Below are 18957 nucleotides of genomic sequence, written 5' to 3'. Positions count from 1 at the left end.
TATTTGAACACTTGGAATCTAAACTCACATGGATACTGCCTCTGTCAACACACTGTTACAGGCCATGGAAATATCTAAACCAAAAGATATGGTCCTTGAGCTGTGACCTGGGGTGACTTACATCACAGACTTGGCTGCAGCAATGGGGAAACACACTAGTGCTATTGGGTCACAATACCCTAATTGGTTAATACATAAATGAAGTAAGATTAGTTTTTCAACTAAAAAATCTTTATTGGGGTACTATTAAATTCCAGGAAATAATCTTAAGTACAGAGTGATATAGAGAGTTGAATAAGACCATAAAACAAACATACAAAAAACAAATTCAAAAATAAGAAGTTGATGACATTGTAGTATTCTACAATAAAAAAAAAAAAAAGATTGCTGTGATAGGAAATGACTGGAAGTGATATTGGGTAGATGGTAAGGAAAGATCTTTTGAAAGAAGTGAAATTTGAACTTGAAATCAATGAAAAAGCCAGCCACAAAATGAGATAACTGATCCTGGGGAAAGTGTGTCCAGGCAAATGGATTAGCTAGCACAAAGAGCCTGAAGTGGAAGTGAGTTGTGAGTGACTGGATGTACATGTGTATATGATATGTGTGCTGGGGGGAAGGTTTGTGAGGATGACAAAAGATGGGTGATATTTCAGGGGCCAGATGTCTTAGGGTCTTATAGGACAATAAAGGAGTCAGAATAAGAGCCTTAATTCAATGAAGCGCCTCGAGAGAATTTTAAGGAGGGGAATGACAAGATGTGATTACATCATAAAAGACTGCTTTGAGTACTTCTGAAGAAAAGTGACATTGGGGACGCTGGATAGGAAGCTTGGCGCAGTATTTACTAGGGTAGATAAAAGCTGATGGTATGTTTTAGAGGTGGAATAAATAGGATTGACAGATTACATGAGAGATAAAGGAAAGAGAAATCAAGGATGACTCTTCGGTTTCTGTTCTGAACCACAAGCAGTGCCAAGAAATGAAGATGATGGGTTGGCAGACAGAGATTGGGAATCAGTATTTCTGAGTCAGGCAGGTGAAATTTGAGATGCCAATTATCCAATCAAATGATTTTGAGTTCAGGTGAAGATACCAAGGCTAGAGATTTAACTTTGGAAGTCACTGACACATAGATGGTATTTATGCCATAATACAGATGAGATTCCCCAAGTAAATGTCTGCTTGAAAGAATATTGGATGAACTAAAAGTCTGTATGCAAAGATGTTACTCAGCAAGCATTCTATATAAGCAAGATCCATGTTGATAAAAACTGATGCCCTATATAATAGTCCATTTGTTTTAAAACAACTTAAGCTTCTTGTTAGTTTTTGAGATGAGTAAAAAGGGCCTCAGGACATCCTCTTCCACTGATAGCACTCTGATTTCTCAACATCGAAAGCCTACTGAATGTGTTTCAAATTTCTTTTCTTGAAAGATGAATATAATCAGACTTTCAGATAAGTGAGAAAGAAAACAAAATAAAAAGTTGCTGTGCTTAATAAGAAATTTAGAGCTTCGTATGTAAGAAACTATGCTCTTAGGAATCATCACATTTATTCTAAACCTGAGTTTATTCATTTAGAAAATAGCACAAGGTTTTACATGTTTGCAATTTGTAAACATATTGGTATATAAATATTAAAATCCACTGAATTACAGGCTTTTGGAGGACAATGACTGTCTTATTCACAGTTTGTATCCAAAGTGCCTAAAGGTATGTGGCAAAATGTAAATGGATCAATGAATGCTTATTTCAAGACTGAATGATATGGAATTTTATTATTTAGTTTTTGCTACTCTCTACCTTACTTTTCCTTTCCCCCATAATAACATAAGCAGTAAAAAGAAAGCTTCAAAGTTAAAAAGAAAAAAGTTATTTAGAAAAAATACATACATCCAAATCATGCAAAAATCCTGTTGACAGAGGCCAAAAGATTCTAAGACTTCGAAACGAATCCTCTCACAGAAATGAACTAGTGAGTATACCGAATATACTATTTCCTCAAAATATTGATCAAAACAAAGACCGACAAGAGGGAACGATATTTGTTGAATGGCACCTAACTTGTCCCACTGTATTCTATTCTCCATTCTGCAGAATTTTGAAATTATAATACTTGAATATTTCATACTCCTGATTAAAATCTTCCAACAGCTCCTCATCGCTCTTTAGATAAACTCCCAGCCTTGGGGATCACAAGACCCCAAGTGATCCAACCCTGCTTACCTCCCCAGCTTCCTGGCTCTCTACTCTCCAGAGCAAAGGTGTTTGGGGGCTGCCTGAGGGCCTTTGCACATATGTCCCCTTCTGCTTAGGATGCTGTTCTTTTCCTCTTTCCCTGATTCCTGCCTCTCTTCCAGGTCTTAGGTAAAGGATCCTATAGGCAAAGAAACCTTCCCCAAGTTTCCAGACTATGTTAGGTTCCCATGGTACACATGTTGTGTACTACAGTTATAATGAGTTAATGTATCCAACTGTTATTTCTATTTTCCTTCCTTTCTAGATTATAAGCATTGGGAAGGCAGAGATTATTATGACTCCATTATGGGTCTAGCACACTACATGGTGTTATCAGCACTAAATTTTTGACAGATGTCAAAATGTCATCAAATGTCGACAGAATAAAATTCTCATTACTAAAACAAGAAACGTCATTTATCAAATTTTTGATTTCCTTGAAACAATAGGTACAATGATCTTACACTGCAATTCAAGTAAAATACGTTAAAGCCTAATGAAATGTTCCAAAATTCAATATTTAATATATAATATGGTAATTTTTTAAAGCAAATTATGTAAAGTCCTTTTCTAATATTAATTTCAAGTTTTACTAATATCTACAGAAAAGCAACCAACAAACTTAAGTTTTAAGAGTGAAAATCACAACTTTAATAATTATCCTAGGGGTGCCTGGGTGACTCAGTCGGTTAAGCATCCAACTTCGGCTCAGGTCATGATTTTGTGGTTCACAAGTTTGAGCCCCTCATCAGGCTCTGTGCTGTCAGCTCAGAGCCTGGAGCCTGCTTCAGATTCTGTGTCTCCCTCTCTCTCTGCCCCTCCCTTGCTTGTGCTCTTTCTCTCTCAAAAAAAAAAAAAATTAAAAAAAATAATTCTCCTAAAGCAAAAAATTGAAGAAAAATTCATGAACAATTGTTCAGTATTTAAACTAAAGTAGTAATAACAGGCACACAATAAATGCAATTAGAGACAAGCTAATGTTAGATAATTCTTAACACTCTCCTCAGAGATTATCTTAAATAACTGTATAATCATATACCCATTGAAATTTTTCAGATCCAAAATGCTTTTTTTTAGTACCTTGTCATATGAAATAGAAATATATTAAGTTGATTTGTTACTACAGTGCTATCTCAATGTTCATAAGTATTTTTCAGATGTGTTCTGGGTCCTGCTACCTCTGAAAGAGGCACAAACTGCTCTGCATTTCATCAAAGGTCTTACTATAGTATTTTGCAGAACTTATATATATGCTTAGTACACATTAATCACTACCCAGTATTTTAAGCATCTCTTTTTAAAGCCAGGTGTAGGCATCATTGTTCCATCTCTTCAGTCTCTTCTCCTAAAGGTACCAATTTAAGAACTGGATAAACTTCTAAAAAGGGAGGTTTGGGTAGGGAAAAGAAAATGAAACATTTTTAGATTTGTGAATTAATTCAGAAAACAATTTAGTACTATTTATCTTGGAAAAAAAATCTCAAGATGAAGAACACTAACAACTTAAGTCTGATAAAAGAGGATATAATATAGTTAAAATAATGTCATTATTTTTTTTTTTTAAAGAAAGAGAGGGTGCAAGTGAGCAACAGGCAAAGAGAGACAGAGTCCCACGAGGAGCAGAGAGAGAGAAAGAAGCAAGGCTCACCAAAGCAGGGCTTGTGTTCACCCACGGTGGGGCTTGAGCTCACCCTGTGTGGGACTCGAACTCACAAACCATGCGATCATAACCTGAGCCAGTCGGATGCTTAACTGACTAAGCCACCCAGGGGCTCCAACATCATAAATTTTTTTTGACTGAAGAGAAATGAAGAACAAGCTTCCATATTTACAAAGGAAAAGACTGCATATTAACTTTGAATCCAGGAACTAAAAGTATGGAAGATAATGGATGTTGGCTGGGTTTTGGTAGACTTTAATTCCATTGCACATTTTCTGAGAAAGCAAAATTGGGTCCTGCCTGCTATTCTCACTCTCTATTCTAGGTGGCTTTTCTCTATGTTTTATTACACTTCGGTCTTCTGCTTTTTCCTTTGACTTCCCTTTTCCTTACTCCAGTCATCTCTTCTCCCCGGGCTCAAGCTAGATCTCTGATGTTTTTCTAGATAGTTTCCTGCTCTCCTAATTTCTAGGGAGAGGGTTCAGAACCTTCAGGGTCAGCTTCATTGATGTCCTATCACTGCTCAGGGCTCTGTCAAGGTCTTTGAGCTAGCTGGGAAGAGATGATTATTCCAGCTCTCTTCCTAATCTCTACCTCAGAAACTACTTGTATCTGTTCTTCCATTAAAAGGCAGTATTGTTATTCTTTTAAAACAAACATAAGGGGCGCCTGGGTGGCTCAGTCGGTTAAGCGTCTGACTTAGGCTCAGGTCATGATCTCGTGGTTTGAGTTTGAGCCCGACATTGGGCTCTGTGCTGACAACTGAGCCTAGAGCCTGCTTCGGATTCTGTCGCTCTCTCTCTCTCTCTCTCTCTCTGCCCCTCCCCTGCTAGCACTCTGTCTCTCCCTCTCTCTAAAAAATAAACATTAAAAAAATTTAAAAAACATAAAAACTGATGCAAATATAATCTTTTTTTCAGTAGGCAGAAATGCAATTTTTAAAGAGAATTCCTTCCTAATGTAAAACTTAATTTAAGAGTTAGGAGATGGAGCTAGCAAAATGAGCACTGAGCCAAATTTACTTTGAGTTTTTGATCTAAATAGTCTAGACCATTGCTGTCTAACAGCATTATAACTGAGAGCCATGTGTGTAATTTTAAAAGTTTTCAGGGGCGCCTGGGTGGCGCAGTCGGTTAAGCGTCCGACTTCAGCCAGGTCACGATCTCGCGGTCCACGAGTTCGAGCCCCGCGTCGGGCTCTGGGCTGATGGCTCAGAGCCTGGAGCCTGTTTCCGATTCTGTGTCTCCCTCTCTCTCTGCCCCTCCCCCGTTCATGCTCTGTCTCTCGCTGTCCCAAAAATAAATAAACGTTGAAAAAAATAAAATAAAATAAAATAAAAGTTTTCAGTAGCCAGAGGCTCCTGGGTGGCTCAGTAAGTTAAGCATCTGACTTTAGCTCAGGTCATGATCTCACAGTTTGTGGGTTCAAGCCCTGGACTGGGCTCTGTGCTATCAGCAAGGAGCCTGCCTTGGATCCTCTATCCCTCTCTCTGTCCCTCCCTTGTTCTCATGCTCTCTCTCAAAACAAACAAATAAATGTTAAAAAATTAGATTTTCTTATTAAAAACAAAGTTTTCAGTAGCCATATTTTTAAAAAGGTTAGAATTATTTCAGGGTGCCTTGGTGGCTTAGTGTGTTAAGTGTCCAACTTCGATTCAGGTCATGATCTCATAGTTCATGGGTTCGAGCCTTGCATCAAGCTCTGTGCTGGCAGGTGGAGCCTGCTTGGGATTCTCTCTCTACCTCTCTCTGCCCCCCACCCTCCAGCTAATGCTCTCTCTCTCTCTCTCTCTCTCTCAAATAAATAAACAAATTAATTAATTAATTAACAAATTAATTAATTAATTAATTAATATCAGAACACAGTCTGCAACAGCCATAGGAAGCTGGCTTCTCAGTTGTTCTTGATCAACAGCACTTTTTTTTTTGAAATATTAAAAAAAATTTTTTTTTAATGTTTAGTTTTGGGAGAGGGAGAGAGACAGAGTGTGAAGGGGAGAGGGGCAGAGAGAGAGAGGGAGACACAGAATCCAAAGTAGGCTCCAGGCTCCATGCTGTCAGCATGTAGCCCGATGCGGGGCTCAAACTTAGGAACCACAAGATCATGACATGAGCCAAGTCGGATGCTTAACCGACTGAGCCACCCAAGTGTCCCCAGCACTTATTTTAATGCTCTACTTCTCATTCATGTCATTGATCTTTCCAATTGAGTGTGAAGAATTCCAAAATTTCCTCTGATGGTAGAATCACTACATCTAAAACCAAACTGACCATCTCATCATCCCCCTTCTCCCCAGTTAAGGAGCTCATGACTTCCCTCTCTCAGATGATGCTTTTCCTTTTGATTATTCTGGCTTCAAATTCAGTCAACTTTAACATTTATTTCTCCTTTACCAAAGTATTCCATCAAATTACATGATTTTTTTCTTTATAGTTTCCCTTGTGTTCTCAATGAAATAAACTTAATTCAGGTCCTAAATGGGTAGAATTATTTGTACTTCATACGTTTGACAAATGCCTCTTCAGTAGCCGTGTCTGTTTTTGTTCACTACATCAAACAACTATCAAGTGCTTGCTGTATGCCAGGGAGTTTAAGCATCTGGGTGTGCAACAGTGAATAGCACAGATAAAGGCCCAGCTCTCATGGAACTACATTCTAACAGTGTAAATAATATGATGCTATACAGTAATAAGTGTTTTGAAGAAACACAAAGCAGAATAGGAGGACACAGAGTGATGGAGGATGCTATTTTAGAGAAAGTGGCTAAGGAAGATCTTTTTGAAGAGTTAAGATTGAGCAGAGAATTGAACAAAGTGAAAGAAAACCATAAAGATCTAGGGAAAATGGGTTCCATGTGGAGGCAGATGCAAAGGCCCTGAGATGGAGTAAGCTTGGTGTGTGTGTGTGTGTTCCAGGAATTCCAAGTCTTCCAGCAGGACTGCAGAAAAGGAAGGGAAGGAGTGGCAGGAGATGATGTTGGTAGGGGACAAATCATAAGGCTACTACAGGCCACAGTAAAAGTGTGGATTATAATCTGATGGTGGAAAGTGTGAAGCAAGAGAGTAACATGATCCAACTTAACATTTTAAAAGCATCACTCTGGCTGGTTGGGAAATAATATGTAGGCAGACAAGAGAAACAGCAGGAAGACCAAGTGCAGATTCCATTTGCAGTGTAGGAGAGAACTGCAAGTGGCCTGGACTAGCTGGTAGGGGAGGGAATGCTGGGAAATGATCAGATCCTAGGTGTACTTTGAAGGGAGAGCAGCAGGAAATGCTGATGAATTGATTGGCGGCACAGCATGAGGAGTCAGAGATGGCTGAGCAGTGAATGGACAGCACAGTCTAGGAGGAGGAGTCTGGTTTCTGTTGAGGGGTGATGGTTGGGTGTATCATGTGTATTCAAGAGTTCTGTTTCAGACACTGTAGATTATTGAGATGTCTCCATTTCATCCTCACTTCAAAATCACAACCACATTAAGCTTCCTAAAATGAAATTTTCAACATGGTACTCTCCTATCCATAAACCTTTGACAGAATCCCATAGTTTACTGAGTGAACTCTGAACTCCTATGCTTGGAAGTCAAAATTTTTCACAATGACCTATCTCCCCAGCTGTCCACACCTCATTTTTCTGTACTCCTTATACACTGTGCTTGGGAAATAATAGTATATTCAATAAAACATAGAATGAGTAAAAATATTTGTGTTCATCCTTTACCGTATTTGAAAGTCACACTAAAGCTGACCTCTTTAATGAAAATTTTCCCAATCACTTTGGCTATGTCACTCTTTCTCTACTCCATATTCCCACCAAGCAGTAAGCTGATAAGGATGTAGGCTCTCTGAAAAATAAAGCCCTGATATGTAGCACATGCTGATATTTGTGGTGTAAATACTCCCAGCCACCAACATGTCCCAGAATATGGAGCTGAGAAGGCCTGTACACAATCACAACTATGTGAGCTGGTAGGAGCCAGACCCAGCATATCATTGCTCCTATAGTACAGACTCTCCAGACCATTTATAGTCACTCACTGCAGTGACTTTTACTGTAGGTATCTGTATACAAATCTTCCTCTATTAGACTGTAGATATGTGGAGGGTAAAAACTTTGTCATATACAATGGTGGCTATCACCAGCTAAATAACCTTGGGGCCTCGAAGTTCAAACTGGAGAGTCGGACCCAAACAACAAAGTTCCACAGTTCTATGTCTGAACAGTCCATGTCTCTCCCAAATTTCTCAGTCCACTTATCTGAATGAGAGAATTGGAATATAAAGTCATCAAGTTGGACCCCAAATAAAATCTGCCCTGAAAACAAGGTGAAATAAATATATCACGACATTTTAGGATCATAAATAGAAAAAATATGATCACAGATGACTCTATATAATTACTTTTCTTTACAGTTGAAGAGTAAATGTAGTTCTTTTATTTTAAAGGAATTTAAATGTACACACTGATTAGCCCAGGAAGCATACCTAGTTTTGGACTAAGGTGTAATCACTGGACAGAAAAAAGAACACCATAAAATATTAAAACTAAAAATATGAAATTACAGCACAGAATAAAAATAATAGCTTTGAGAAATTTTGATAAAGTTAAAAACATCTGAAGAAAAGTGAAATTCTTAGGCCTTCCTTTACCCGTTTCTTGATAGATAAGTTTAAATCAAATTTAACTCTCAAGAGACTAAGTTCACAGGAAAGAAATTATTTCTTCTTTGCTCTAAGCAAAATGAAATACAGGTAAACCAAAGCACAAAGATAGACTTATTTTCAGTTCACTCAGAAATAGTTAAAATATGTGAAAACACAGATCCTCTGATACTTTTCACAATATATGTTTCTGCCTAAGGTCTGGCTGTTCCAATTCTGTTCCCCACTCTCACTCTTTAAATGTCACAAACCCCAAGGTGGGTCTGTTTTCCCTAAATGCAAAAGGTCCTGGCAGTGCTAGGGATAAGGGGATGAGTGAGGCCCGCAGAGTGAAATGGCTGTAGGGCTCAGGGCTGGGGGTGGAAAGTATGAGGAACAGGGCTTGGTAGGATCAGGCAAGGGGAAAGCCGTAGAGCAGGTGTAGGGCACAGGCTCTAGGAATCCATCCAAAATAACCAACAGAACAAGATCCAAAGGGCCAAGAAGGAGGAAAAGGTTCTTTTGTCCATAACAAAGTTCCATTAAAAAGCCTGCTGGTCCTGGGGCGCCTGGATGGCTCAGTCGTTAAGCATTACCACTCTTGGTTTCAGCTTAGGTCATGACCTCACACTTCATGGGATTGAGCCCTGGGTCCAGCTCTGTGCTGACAGGGTGGAGCCTGCTTGGGATTCAGTCTCCCTGCCCTGCCCCTGCACTCTCTCTCTCAAAATAAATAAATAAACTTAAAAGAAAAAAAAACAACTTGCTGTTCCTGCTAGAAGTTTTTGTCCTCCCACATAGCTGGAAAAAGTGCAACTTTGATAGCATAATACCATTTTCACTTCAATGTAGAATCTTTTGTTCAATTGTTTTCTTAACTTTCTTCAGGCACAGAAGATTCTGAGCTGCAACAGCCATTTGCCAGTTTTACCTAGGGTAATGTGTATGCCCTTTGTATTTTAGAAGGGGGGAGAGGGGAAGACATTATAATTTTGGAAATGGACCGATGGCATAGAGCAGCACAGATCAGTTTCACCTTTGGAGGCAATTAATTCCTGGTTATATTGATATTTATGGTTAATCTGCTTTGAAAATTGATCAAAAAAATTCTTTCTGTAAAGCTGGCAAAAATTGGAGCCATTATGTAATAAATTATTTTATGATACACAGAACTAAAACCATATGCAAAGCATTATTTCCTTTCAGGGATAAACAACACAGTCCAGATATCGGGGTGCGGGGAGGGGAGAAAAAAATGTCAGAGAAGCATGCATGAAATATGATAATTATAAGAGAGATTATAGGAATAATAAAATAATAATAGAAAACAGGTGGGAGAAGTGGTAGGTCCTCTTTACAGTGCTAAACCCAGCCAAAAAATGTCTATTAGTCAATACTTTGTGATTGAAAAACAAGGCAGACTTTCAGTGGGGGGGTTATTTTTTATCATATATTTGAATTAATTGCATCTTTTTAAGTAGAGAACATCACAGAGGGGTAGTACCACTGTACCCAGAATCTGTCCTTCTAGGTCTCTAAATAGCAATGTAAAATAAGTGTACAGAAGGTAACCTAAGCAATGCTAACATAGTGCCCAACTTCTAGTGAGAGTTGTTTCCTTCTTATTTTTGTCTGAGTTTCAAAGGTTGCAAATTTATTCACAAAAACTCATAAATATTCATGTATATACTCCCTTTTTAAAGTAACATTACTAATTATTATGAGAGAACAGACACAAATTGGCAGGCCCCAAGAACTCTTGAAAGATACTATATGTATGTACCTATGTAATAAATTATCTTACAGAAAGCCTTTCCTGTTTCTTGTGAAATTCATCATGATCACAAATAGAAAGATAATAGTAGATTTCTAGCACTAAATTATGGAGCTGCTTCTCGTCTAAGCTCTGCACTTGCTTATCAACTGGTGACTCATGCAGTCAGTCTTATTTAATAACTGGCTTTGCAGGAGAATGCTAAGAATTCATAGTTAGAAGTTGTATAAAATGAGTGAAAATGTGCACATTCGTTTAATTATAGTTAAAAATGGAAATAAGTGAGCCTGACATAAGAAGATAGATTTAGGAATATCACTACTTTTTGTTGATAGCATTTTGAAGCGTAACAGGCAATATCCTTTTAGTGAGAAAGAAGGAAATTGCTCACTTCTGGTATGGTTTTAGGCAATCAGGATGCATTTAATAAATTTTACCTTCCGGGACCCAAATGATATCTGATGGCTTAAAAAAAATTTTTATACTCTCAAAATATGGGTAACCTTCCCATTTAAAAATCCCTGATGTGTTCAGTTCAAATATTAAACCAAAAACATGTAAATTCTTTTCAGAATTTAGGGCTCCCGATGTAACACAACATTTCACAAGTTAACGAATATGTCTCCTTGATTTTATACATTAAAAAATTTTTAAATTTGCCCTATAGAAAAAAACCCAAAATACAATGAAATTAACAAACAATATTTTACAATATTTCCCTAGCTAGGGAATGTCAAGGAAAATGAACTTCCATAATGTAGAGACTACTGATTACCTGGTTTAAGAGATCTTCTACTTTCTTCTGCCATGAATCCCTGGCTGCATTTTTCTCTCTCTCTTTTAATTGCAAAAGTTGAGACATTGCTGACTTCTTATCCTCTTCATGTTGTAGTCTTAACTCTTCACGAAGTTTAGAACACTCTTGTCTAAAATAAAACAAATACTTTTACTTTTTAAAGAGAATTATTCCTCTCAATAGCTATAATACAGTTGTTCGCAGGTTTTCTACATATTTAATTAATCCTCCTCAAAAGTCAACTCAGAATAAGAGTTACTAATGATTTTAGTCAGGTTTACAGGACTATACAGCAAGTTGGTAACTTACCCATGATCATTGATTTGTCAGTTAACAATGGCAGAACAGGTACTAGAATAAGACTTCTGACTTGAGGTTAGTATTTTACATTCAGGAAAATAAAATGAGAAAAAGTATTCAAGCAGAAAAAAAGAGTTCCAATTTCTCTGCATCTAATCATGAAAAAAATTCATTAAAAATACTGTCCCTATGATTTTAACAATAAGACAATGTAAGCCATATAACAGAAAAACATCTTTGCACATCGTATTTTTTTTTTTTTTTTGAGACAGAAAGCGAGAGAGAGACAAAGCACAAGCAGGGGAGGGGTGGGGGCAGACACAGAATCCGAAGCAGGCCCCAGGCTCCAAGCTGTCAGCACAGAGCCCGATGGAGGGCTCGAACTCCTGAACTGTGAGATCATGACCTGAGATGAAGTTGGATGCGTAACTGACTGAGCTACCCCAGGCGCCCCTGCACATCTGTACTGATAAGATTACATCACAGAGTAAGAAATGTACCTAAGGTTTTCAGTCCATTTTACTTCCAAGTCATGGGCCATTCTGTCCACTCTGAGCTTCTCTTCCTCTTTCATGACAGCAAGCGTTTCTTCATGCTGTTGTCTTTCTTGTTCTAGCTCACCCTGAAAAACAAAAATTTTTCAGCGAAAACAAGTGTTCAAAAGCAAGGTTATTGCTGGTTATTTCAAATAAGCAGCGTGCTTGCATTATCACTTTTAAATTCTTATAGCACAATAACTGATAGTGCCATCTATAACAATTACTCAAGATTTTCTGACAGTATGTGGCACACATTTTATATTTTAAATGTCCTTGTGCAAACTATGTTTTATCAAGGCTTATAATTTTACAAATTATTTTAAATAGCTTAAAGTTAGCATAATTAATAATCTTTTTAAAAATGTTTATTTATCTACTTTGAGAGAAAGAGAGAGCTGGGGAGGGGCAGGGAGAGACAGAATCCCAAGCAGGCTCAGTGCTATGAGCACAGAGCCTGATGCTGGGCTCATACTCACAAACCATGAGATCATGACCTGAGCCAAAATCAAGAGTCGATGCTTAACTGACGGAGCCACCTGGCACCCCAATAATCTTAACTAAACTTTCCATATCATGGGTATCTATTATCTTCATATATGTACACATTACATAGATACGTTCTTCAAATTCATTCATATTTATAATCAAAAGTCTGCTATTTATCCAAAGCTGAAGCATTACAATTATACTTCACTCACATGATTAAAATAACTATAAGACATTTTGGCTACTATTTTTATTATGTAACTTCAAAACAGTGATCCATGTGTTTAGTGTTATGGAAACATAATATGCTATATATGAAAGCCCTGTAGATTAGCATCAATCAAGTGGCTCTCCGGAGCCTAGGGCTAGACTGGACGACACTGGCAACCATCAGTCCCCGCCAGCAGTGGAGCTGCTCTCTGCCTCCCACAGAAGACGAACAGATGATGGTGCTTCCTTCTGTTCTAACAGTGACCCTTTCTGGATCACCCACTTACTAATGGCATGTGCTGTAACACTGCTGAGGGGCATGTCCAGATTAATGGGAGAGAAGCAAGTCAATGTTGAAACTGCCATTCTACACTGGTGACCCGGCTTATAGCAGTAAATTCCGAAAATTGGGTTTGGCCATCTTAGCCAACCGTCCTTTTCACTAAGTATTCTGCCTCTAGGAACTACTACTTTTTCCACCACAGGCAGCATTAAATGAGGTAGAAGTACTTAAGAAGTATTTCTTTTACTGAATGCAAAGCACTTTATCAGACATTAGTGGGGTAAGAACAGAAGTAAAGAAAATACTTGCTTTTTTCCCCCAACTGTTTTCACATCCATCAGCTCATGGGATCCTCATAGCAACATGGGGAGGTTACAGGTGAGGAAACAGGCTCAGCAAGATTGAGTAATGGGAGAAACTATAAACTCCCAACTACAGATTTACAAATGTTAAACTAATATTATCATCACTGTCATCAGAATCTTACTCCTTATTTCCCAACTGTGGCCTAAAACGTCCTAAGTGCAGAGAGTCATGCCTCATCCGTGTCTGGATCCCTCACAGGTTATCAACCAACAACTGGACATATACTCAGGGATCAATATCCATTTTATGATGGGTTCATTTATGTAATACACAACCGAAACTCAGCAGGGAGGAGGGGAAAAAACTCACATCCAGAGAAAACACCTGCTGTTGAAGAGCTTACCTAAAGCTGAAGTAAACTGTGATGCAGTATCTGTATTTTCTCAATCAAAACTGTCCAGCAGAACAAAAAAAATGGACAGTTGCTAAGGTTTTGCTTACAACACTTAGTATATTCCACTACTTGATAGAAGAGCAATGTAAATATGAGCAAGGACCTTAGAGAAATGAAACGGATTCCAATACTAAGCTACAAAAATTAAATTTGAAATAATATTAATAAAAGGCAATGTTTCCTGAATGCTTGATATTTACTAAGCACTGTGCTGTAAATGGTTTACCTCATTTAATTATTACAGTAGTGGTGTGAGGTGTATTATTACCCCCTCCTGCAATATGCAGATGAGTAAATTGAGGCTTAGAATAAGTAACTTGCCCAAAGTGACACACTAAGCGATGGATCAAGAAATCACACCCAGCCAATCTGACTTCAGAGCCCACACTCTAAATCACCTCTCTGAAGGAAAAGTAAGAACTCTCTGGAAACTATACGCTTAGTTGTTATGGATTCTTTTCTCCACTTTCTGAGGGAATCTAAATATTTGCTCTGCTCCGAGAGAATGGAAGGGAGCAGAGCCTTTCAAAATTTGTAGGTGACAGAGCATTGTTTAGTTGCTACCTATGAGAGTTAGAATGCTTACCAATAGAAGAATTGTGCATCCTGATTGTTATGGGTTGAATTGTGATCCTGAAGAGATATGTGGAAATCCCAACCCCTGTACCTCAGAATGTGACCTTATTTGTAAATAGGGTCAGTGAAGATGTAATTCCTTAAGAGGTCATAGGATGAGCCCCTAGTACTATGTGATGGGTAGCCTCATAAGAAGAAGATGTGGGGCAAAAAGGGGGGAAGCCTGGGTGGCTCAGTTGGTTGAGCATCTGACTCTTGATTTTGGCTCAGGTCATGATCCCAGGATTGTGAGATTGAGCCCTGAGTAAGGCTCCATGCTGAGTGTAGAGCCTGCTTAAGATTCTCTCTCTCTCACCCTCCCTCTGCCCCTTCCCCTGCTTGCGCTCTCTCGCTAAAAAGTAAAAAGAATATGTAAGGACACACAGGAAGAATGCCACTGAACACCAAGGAGGAAACTGAAATGTGACACAAGCCAAGGAAGGCCTGGGGCTACCAGGAGCTGGCAAAGGTGAGGAAAGACCTGCTTTCTAGGTTGAAAAGGAAGAACAGTCTTGAGAACACCTTGATTTTGGACTTTCAGCCTCCAGACGGTGAGAGGATAAATTCCTGTTGTTTTAAGCCACTTAGTTTTAGTATTTTGCTAGGAAAGCCCTACAGAACTAGTATACTATATATAATGTCTATTTATGAGAAATCTAAGCAGAGTAATTAAATTATATTTTTACCTTGCTAATGTTTATAGCAGAACTATAAAATTACCTCAACATTCAATAGAGCATCCTTGGTCTCCTTCAGCCTGCCTTTAGTCAAATCGAGCTCATTTTGAAGTCTTTCCTGGGAGTCCTGAAGACTAGCAATGAGTCCTTCTGCAGAGCCAAGACCTTGTTCACTTTTCCTTACCAGATCTTGGAGGCGGCCAATCTGCAAGTAAATACAGTACTTTTAATATACCTCACTGTTATCGACTAGCAAAAGTCATGTTTGTTTTCTTAAAGTCTTTTCTTTAGTGGTAGTGTTACTGAATGGGTCTTTTTTGATGAATTTGGAAGAAGCACTTAAATAATCACGATAGACTTCATCTGTTGTTTTTTTTTGTGAAGACCTCCATATTTATGATTTCCCTTTTTTGTGACAACCATGGAAATAGGTGGATAATTCAAAGCCCTGTTTTAACAAAGAGAATTCCCAGTTCTATCAAAGGAACTGAACCAAGATGATTACATCAAAGACAGAGGGGAAAAAAGTATTTTTTTTAGATAAAAAAGTACTTTTAAAATTGCTCTTCAAAATTCAATCACTTACACTTCATTTGAACCCAGTTCTCCTACCATTTATAAAGTGACTGATTTAGGTCAATAGTGATAAGCTGGTAAATGTGTATTAGAATAAATTGTGATTTCTTTGTTTCCATACAATATCTGAAATTGTTAAGAGTTGATTTATATATACTCTTGAAATTAGGAGTTAATAAGACTATTTGTTGATTAGGAAGATCTATATCCTCGAGTTATGAGAACTAAAATCAATAAATGAAATACTTTAAATTATCTAGGAAACCACTATGAAGTAAAAATCTCATTTTTATAAAATGGCCAAGCTGATCAAAACTCGACAGAAATGAAAACTGCTAATTTAAAAATAACACCTGAATATTTCTCATTGTAAATACAGACACCATAAAGAAAATTATAAACATTTTCCTTCAACCTCGTCTCAATTCAGCACCCCTTTTCCTGTCCCCTTTCCACACAGATGTTTATATACTGGACAATTCTGGTGATGGATACCAACTTCATAAAATGAGCTGGGAAGCTTCTATTTTTTTCTGTACTCTGAAATATTTTCACAGTTAAGATTTATTTGAAATTTTAAGTTTGTTTATTTGAGATGGGTAGGGTCAGAAAGGGAGGAAAAAAGACAGTGCCAAGCAGGCTCCACGCTGCAGCGTGAGCCCAATTAGGGGCTTGATCCCATGAACCATGAGATCACGACCTGAGCCAAAATCAAGACTCAGACCCTTGGGGTGCCTGGGTGGTTCAGTCAGTTAAGCTTCTGACTTTGGCTCAGGTCATGATCTCGTGGTTCATGGATTTGAGCCCTGCATCAGGCTCTGTGCTGACAGTTTAGAGCCTGGAGACTGCTTCAGATTCTGTGTTTTCCTCTCTCTATGCCCCTCCCCCACTTGCACTCTCTCTGTCTCTCAAAAATGAATAAATGTAAACAAAAAAATTTAAAAGAAAAAAAAAAAAGACTTGGATCCTTAACCAAATGAGCCAGCCACCCAGGAGCCCCTCTGTTTCTTAAAATTTTTAATGAAATTCATCCATTAAAATCCTCTGGGCCTGGTGCCTCTCTAGATACATGTTGGGAGTCTTTATTTCGTGGTTATAATTAGTTCGGTCAAGTTAATCAACTACTTTGAGTCATTTCAGAAATTTAAAATTTTATACAAAGTCATCTTTTTTCCTAAAGAATAGAATATGATATTCATTCCATGTTTTAACATTTTCTCTGTCACTGAATTTATGCCCCCTTTCTCTAATCAATCTAGCTTATCTGTATCTTTACTTTTTGTGTTGATCTGGCTTGCCAAAAAAATTTTGTTTCACAATCCAGATAATTTTCAAATGAGTAACAGTTACACGCACAAATGGAATACATGAAAAAACTGATAGGGATGCTTGGGTGGCTCAGTCAGTTAAGCGTCTGACTCTTGGTCTCAGCTCAGGTCATGATCTCACAGTTCGTGAGATGGAGCCCCACAATGGGCTCTGTGCTGATGGTGCAGGGCCTGCTTGGGGTTCTCTCTCACCCTCTCTCTCTGCCCGTCCCCTGCTCACATGCTCTGTCTCAAAAATAAATAAATAAATAAATTGCAGAAAAGAAAAAGAAAAAAGAAAAAACTTAGTATTGTAGTTATTACCATAAAGAATAGACAAGATCTATTCAAGAAACTAAGAATATAATTAGACAGAATTGATATGTTTAAATAGACAAAAACCTTAAAATGCTGCACAATTAAACATTAGAAATAAATAATAACTTTTTATGGTTCACCAAGGCATTATAGCTTGTATACCAATATGACCCTACTTATACTAATCTTCATACCCATACTGTCTTTCATCATTCTTACAGCTGGAAAATTTACACCCACCTTTCAAAGACCACCTCCCATACCACATTTAAAAATTCTCCAATATTACATTCTCCAGAGTTTTTATGAACACTTATGGTAGAGAATCACTCCCTCCTCTGAACTTTAAAAATACATTGTATTTATCACCAATTCATAACAGTCACTTGAAACTATGAGCTCCTTGACATTTTGTCAAAGTATCACTACCATCTAGAAGATATCATGTAGTCAATAAATGTTTCCCAAATCATAAAAGATATGCAATATTACTGATGTCACCGGACTGTAGTTCCAACTTTTCTGGAGAGCAATTTAGTAATAAATAACTTGACGTATAACATTATTCCTACTCTGACCCAGTAATTTCATTGAGGGCAAGAGTTACACAAAAAGGAAATAATTTTTAAAAATAAAAAGTATTAATAGAACTGATAATTTATCCAATTACCAGTAAAAATAAGACACTGATAAACAGCATTCAGAGAAGTCTTCTCTAATACCCCAGGCTCCTCAGGCTTTCAGGGCTCATGGCTGAAATACAACTTGGTTGGTCACTGATGAGGACAAAGAACTGGCCTTAGGAAACCGCAATCCTGCCATACTGGCCATGGCCTTTGCACGATCACCCTTTCTCCTCAAGTTAAGAGGGAGCAACTCCTTAAAATTATCTTTATAATAAAGTATTTAAAACATTAAATGCTCAACAAAGAAAATGTTTAAGCAACTATGGTAAAGATATATAATGGAACACTATATGAATATTTTAAATGACTAACATGTAGACAAAATTAAATGCAAATATTTATATGTAAAAAAGTTTTATAAATCAAGTACACAAAGTACTGTGAATATAGATTGCAACCATACTAAAATGCACATACACATATTAAATACCATTAGAAAATCTGGAATCCTGAAAACGTTCCTCATGTTACTTTTTTTTTTTTTGTAAAATTGCTTAAGTTCATAAAGAGCAATGTTCAAAACTTTAGCACGTACCAATTAGTGCCTTTGAAAGGAATATATTATGGATATTCCAGAACAGACTTTAGAAACTCAATCCTGTTCTCTAAATCATCACAATAAATAACCTGTTTGTCTTCTATTACCTAAATGCTAGTGTAGCCGCTACAGGAGCCAGAGAAATTAGTTATTTGTGTGTTTCAGTAGGCTGAATTCTAATATGACCCCTCTCTGACCCTCACTTTCCCTGGGACTTAGGCATATATGATGGGATTTGCTCCCATAATTGTATTATGTTATTTAGCAAAAGGGATCTTGTAGATATAATTAAGATCCTTAACTGTAGTTGACTTTAAGGTTATCCAAAAAGATACTACTCTAGATGGGTCTGACATAATTGGGTGAGCCCTTAGAAACCAGAGAAATTCAAAGCCACTAAAGTTTTCCTGATAGCCTTGAACAAGTAAACTGCTATGTTATAAGAGGAGGCAGTCATGTTGCAAGGGCTTGAGGGGGGCTTTTAGAAGTAGAGAGCGATTTCTGGTCAACAGCTATCAAGAAACAGGGACCTCAGTCATACAGCCACAA

The 18957-nt window shown here is 37.7% G+C and overlaps 1 protein-coding gene across 5 annotated transcripts in view; it reads right to left on the bottom strand.

Moving 5' to 3' along the window:
* FAM184A (family with sequence similarity 184 member A) overlaps positions 1-18957 on the bottom strand; it is a 123114-nt gene that overhangs the window by 38566 nt on the left and 65591 nt on the right. For all 5 annotated transcript variants that reach the window (XR_006966149.1, XM_047101910.1, XM_047101907.1 and 2 more), the window contains exons 7-9: positions 15027-15188; positions 11914-12035; positions 11093-11243 (exon numbers count right to left, since the gene is read on the bottom strand). Coding sequence is in view for 4 of the 5 variants with exons in the window: in XM_047101910.1 (XP_046957866.1) it covers positions 11093-11243; positions 11914-12035; positions 15027-15188 (435 nt within the window). In the remaining variant the exon portion in view is untranslated. The remainder of the gene's footprint in view (positions 1-11092; positions 11244-11913; positions 12036-15026; positions 15189-18957) is intronic.

This window comes from Lynx rufus, unplaced genomic scaffold, assembly GCF_022079265.1.
Source record: "Lynx rufus isolate CCGP_SWC_20201006 ecotype Redwood Valley unplaced genomic scaffold, mLynRuf1.p SCAF_6, whole genome shotgun sequence".
Classification (NCBI taxonomy): Eukaryota; Metazoa; Chordata; class Mammalia; order Carnivora; family Felidae; genus Lynx; species Lynx rufus.
The sequence above is the reverse complement of the archived record's forward strand: the minus strand, read 5'-3'. Positions and strand labels throughout refer to the sequence as shown.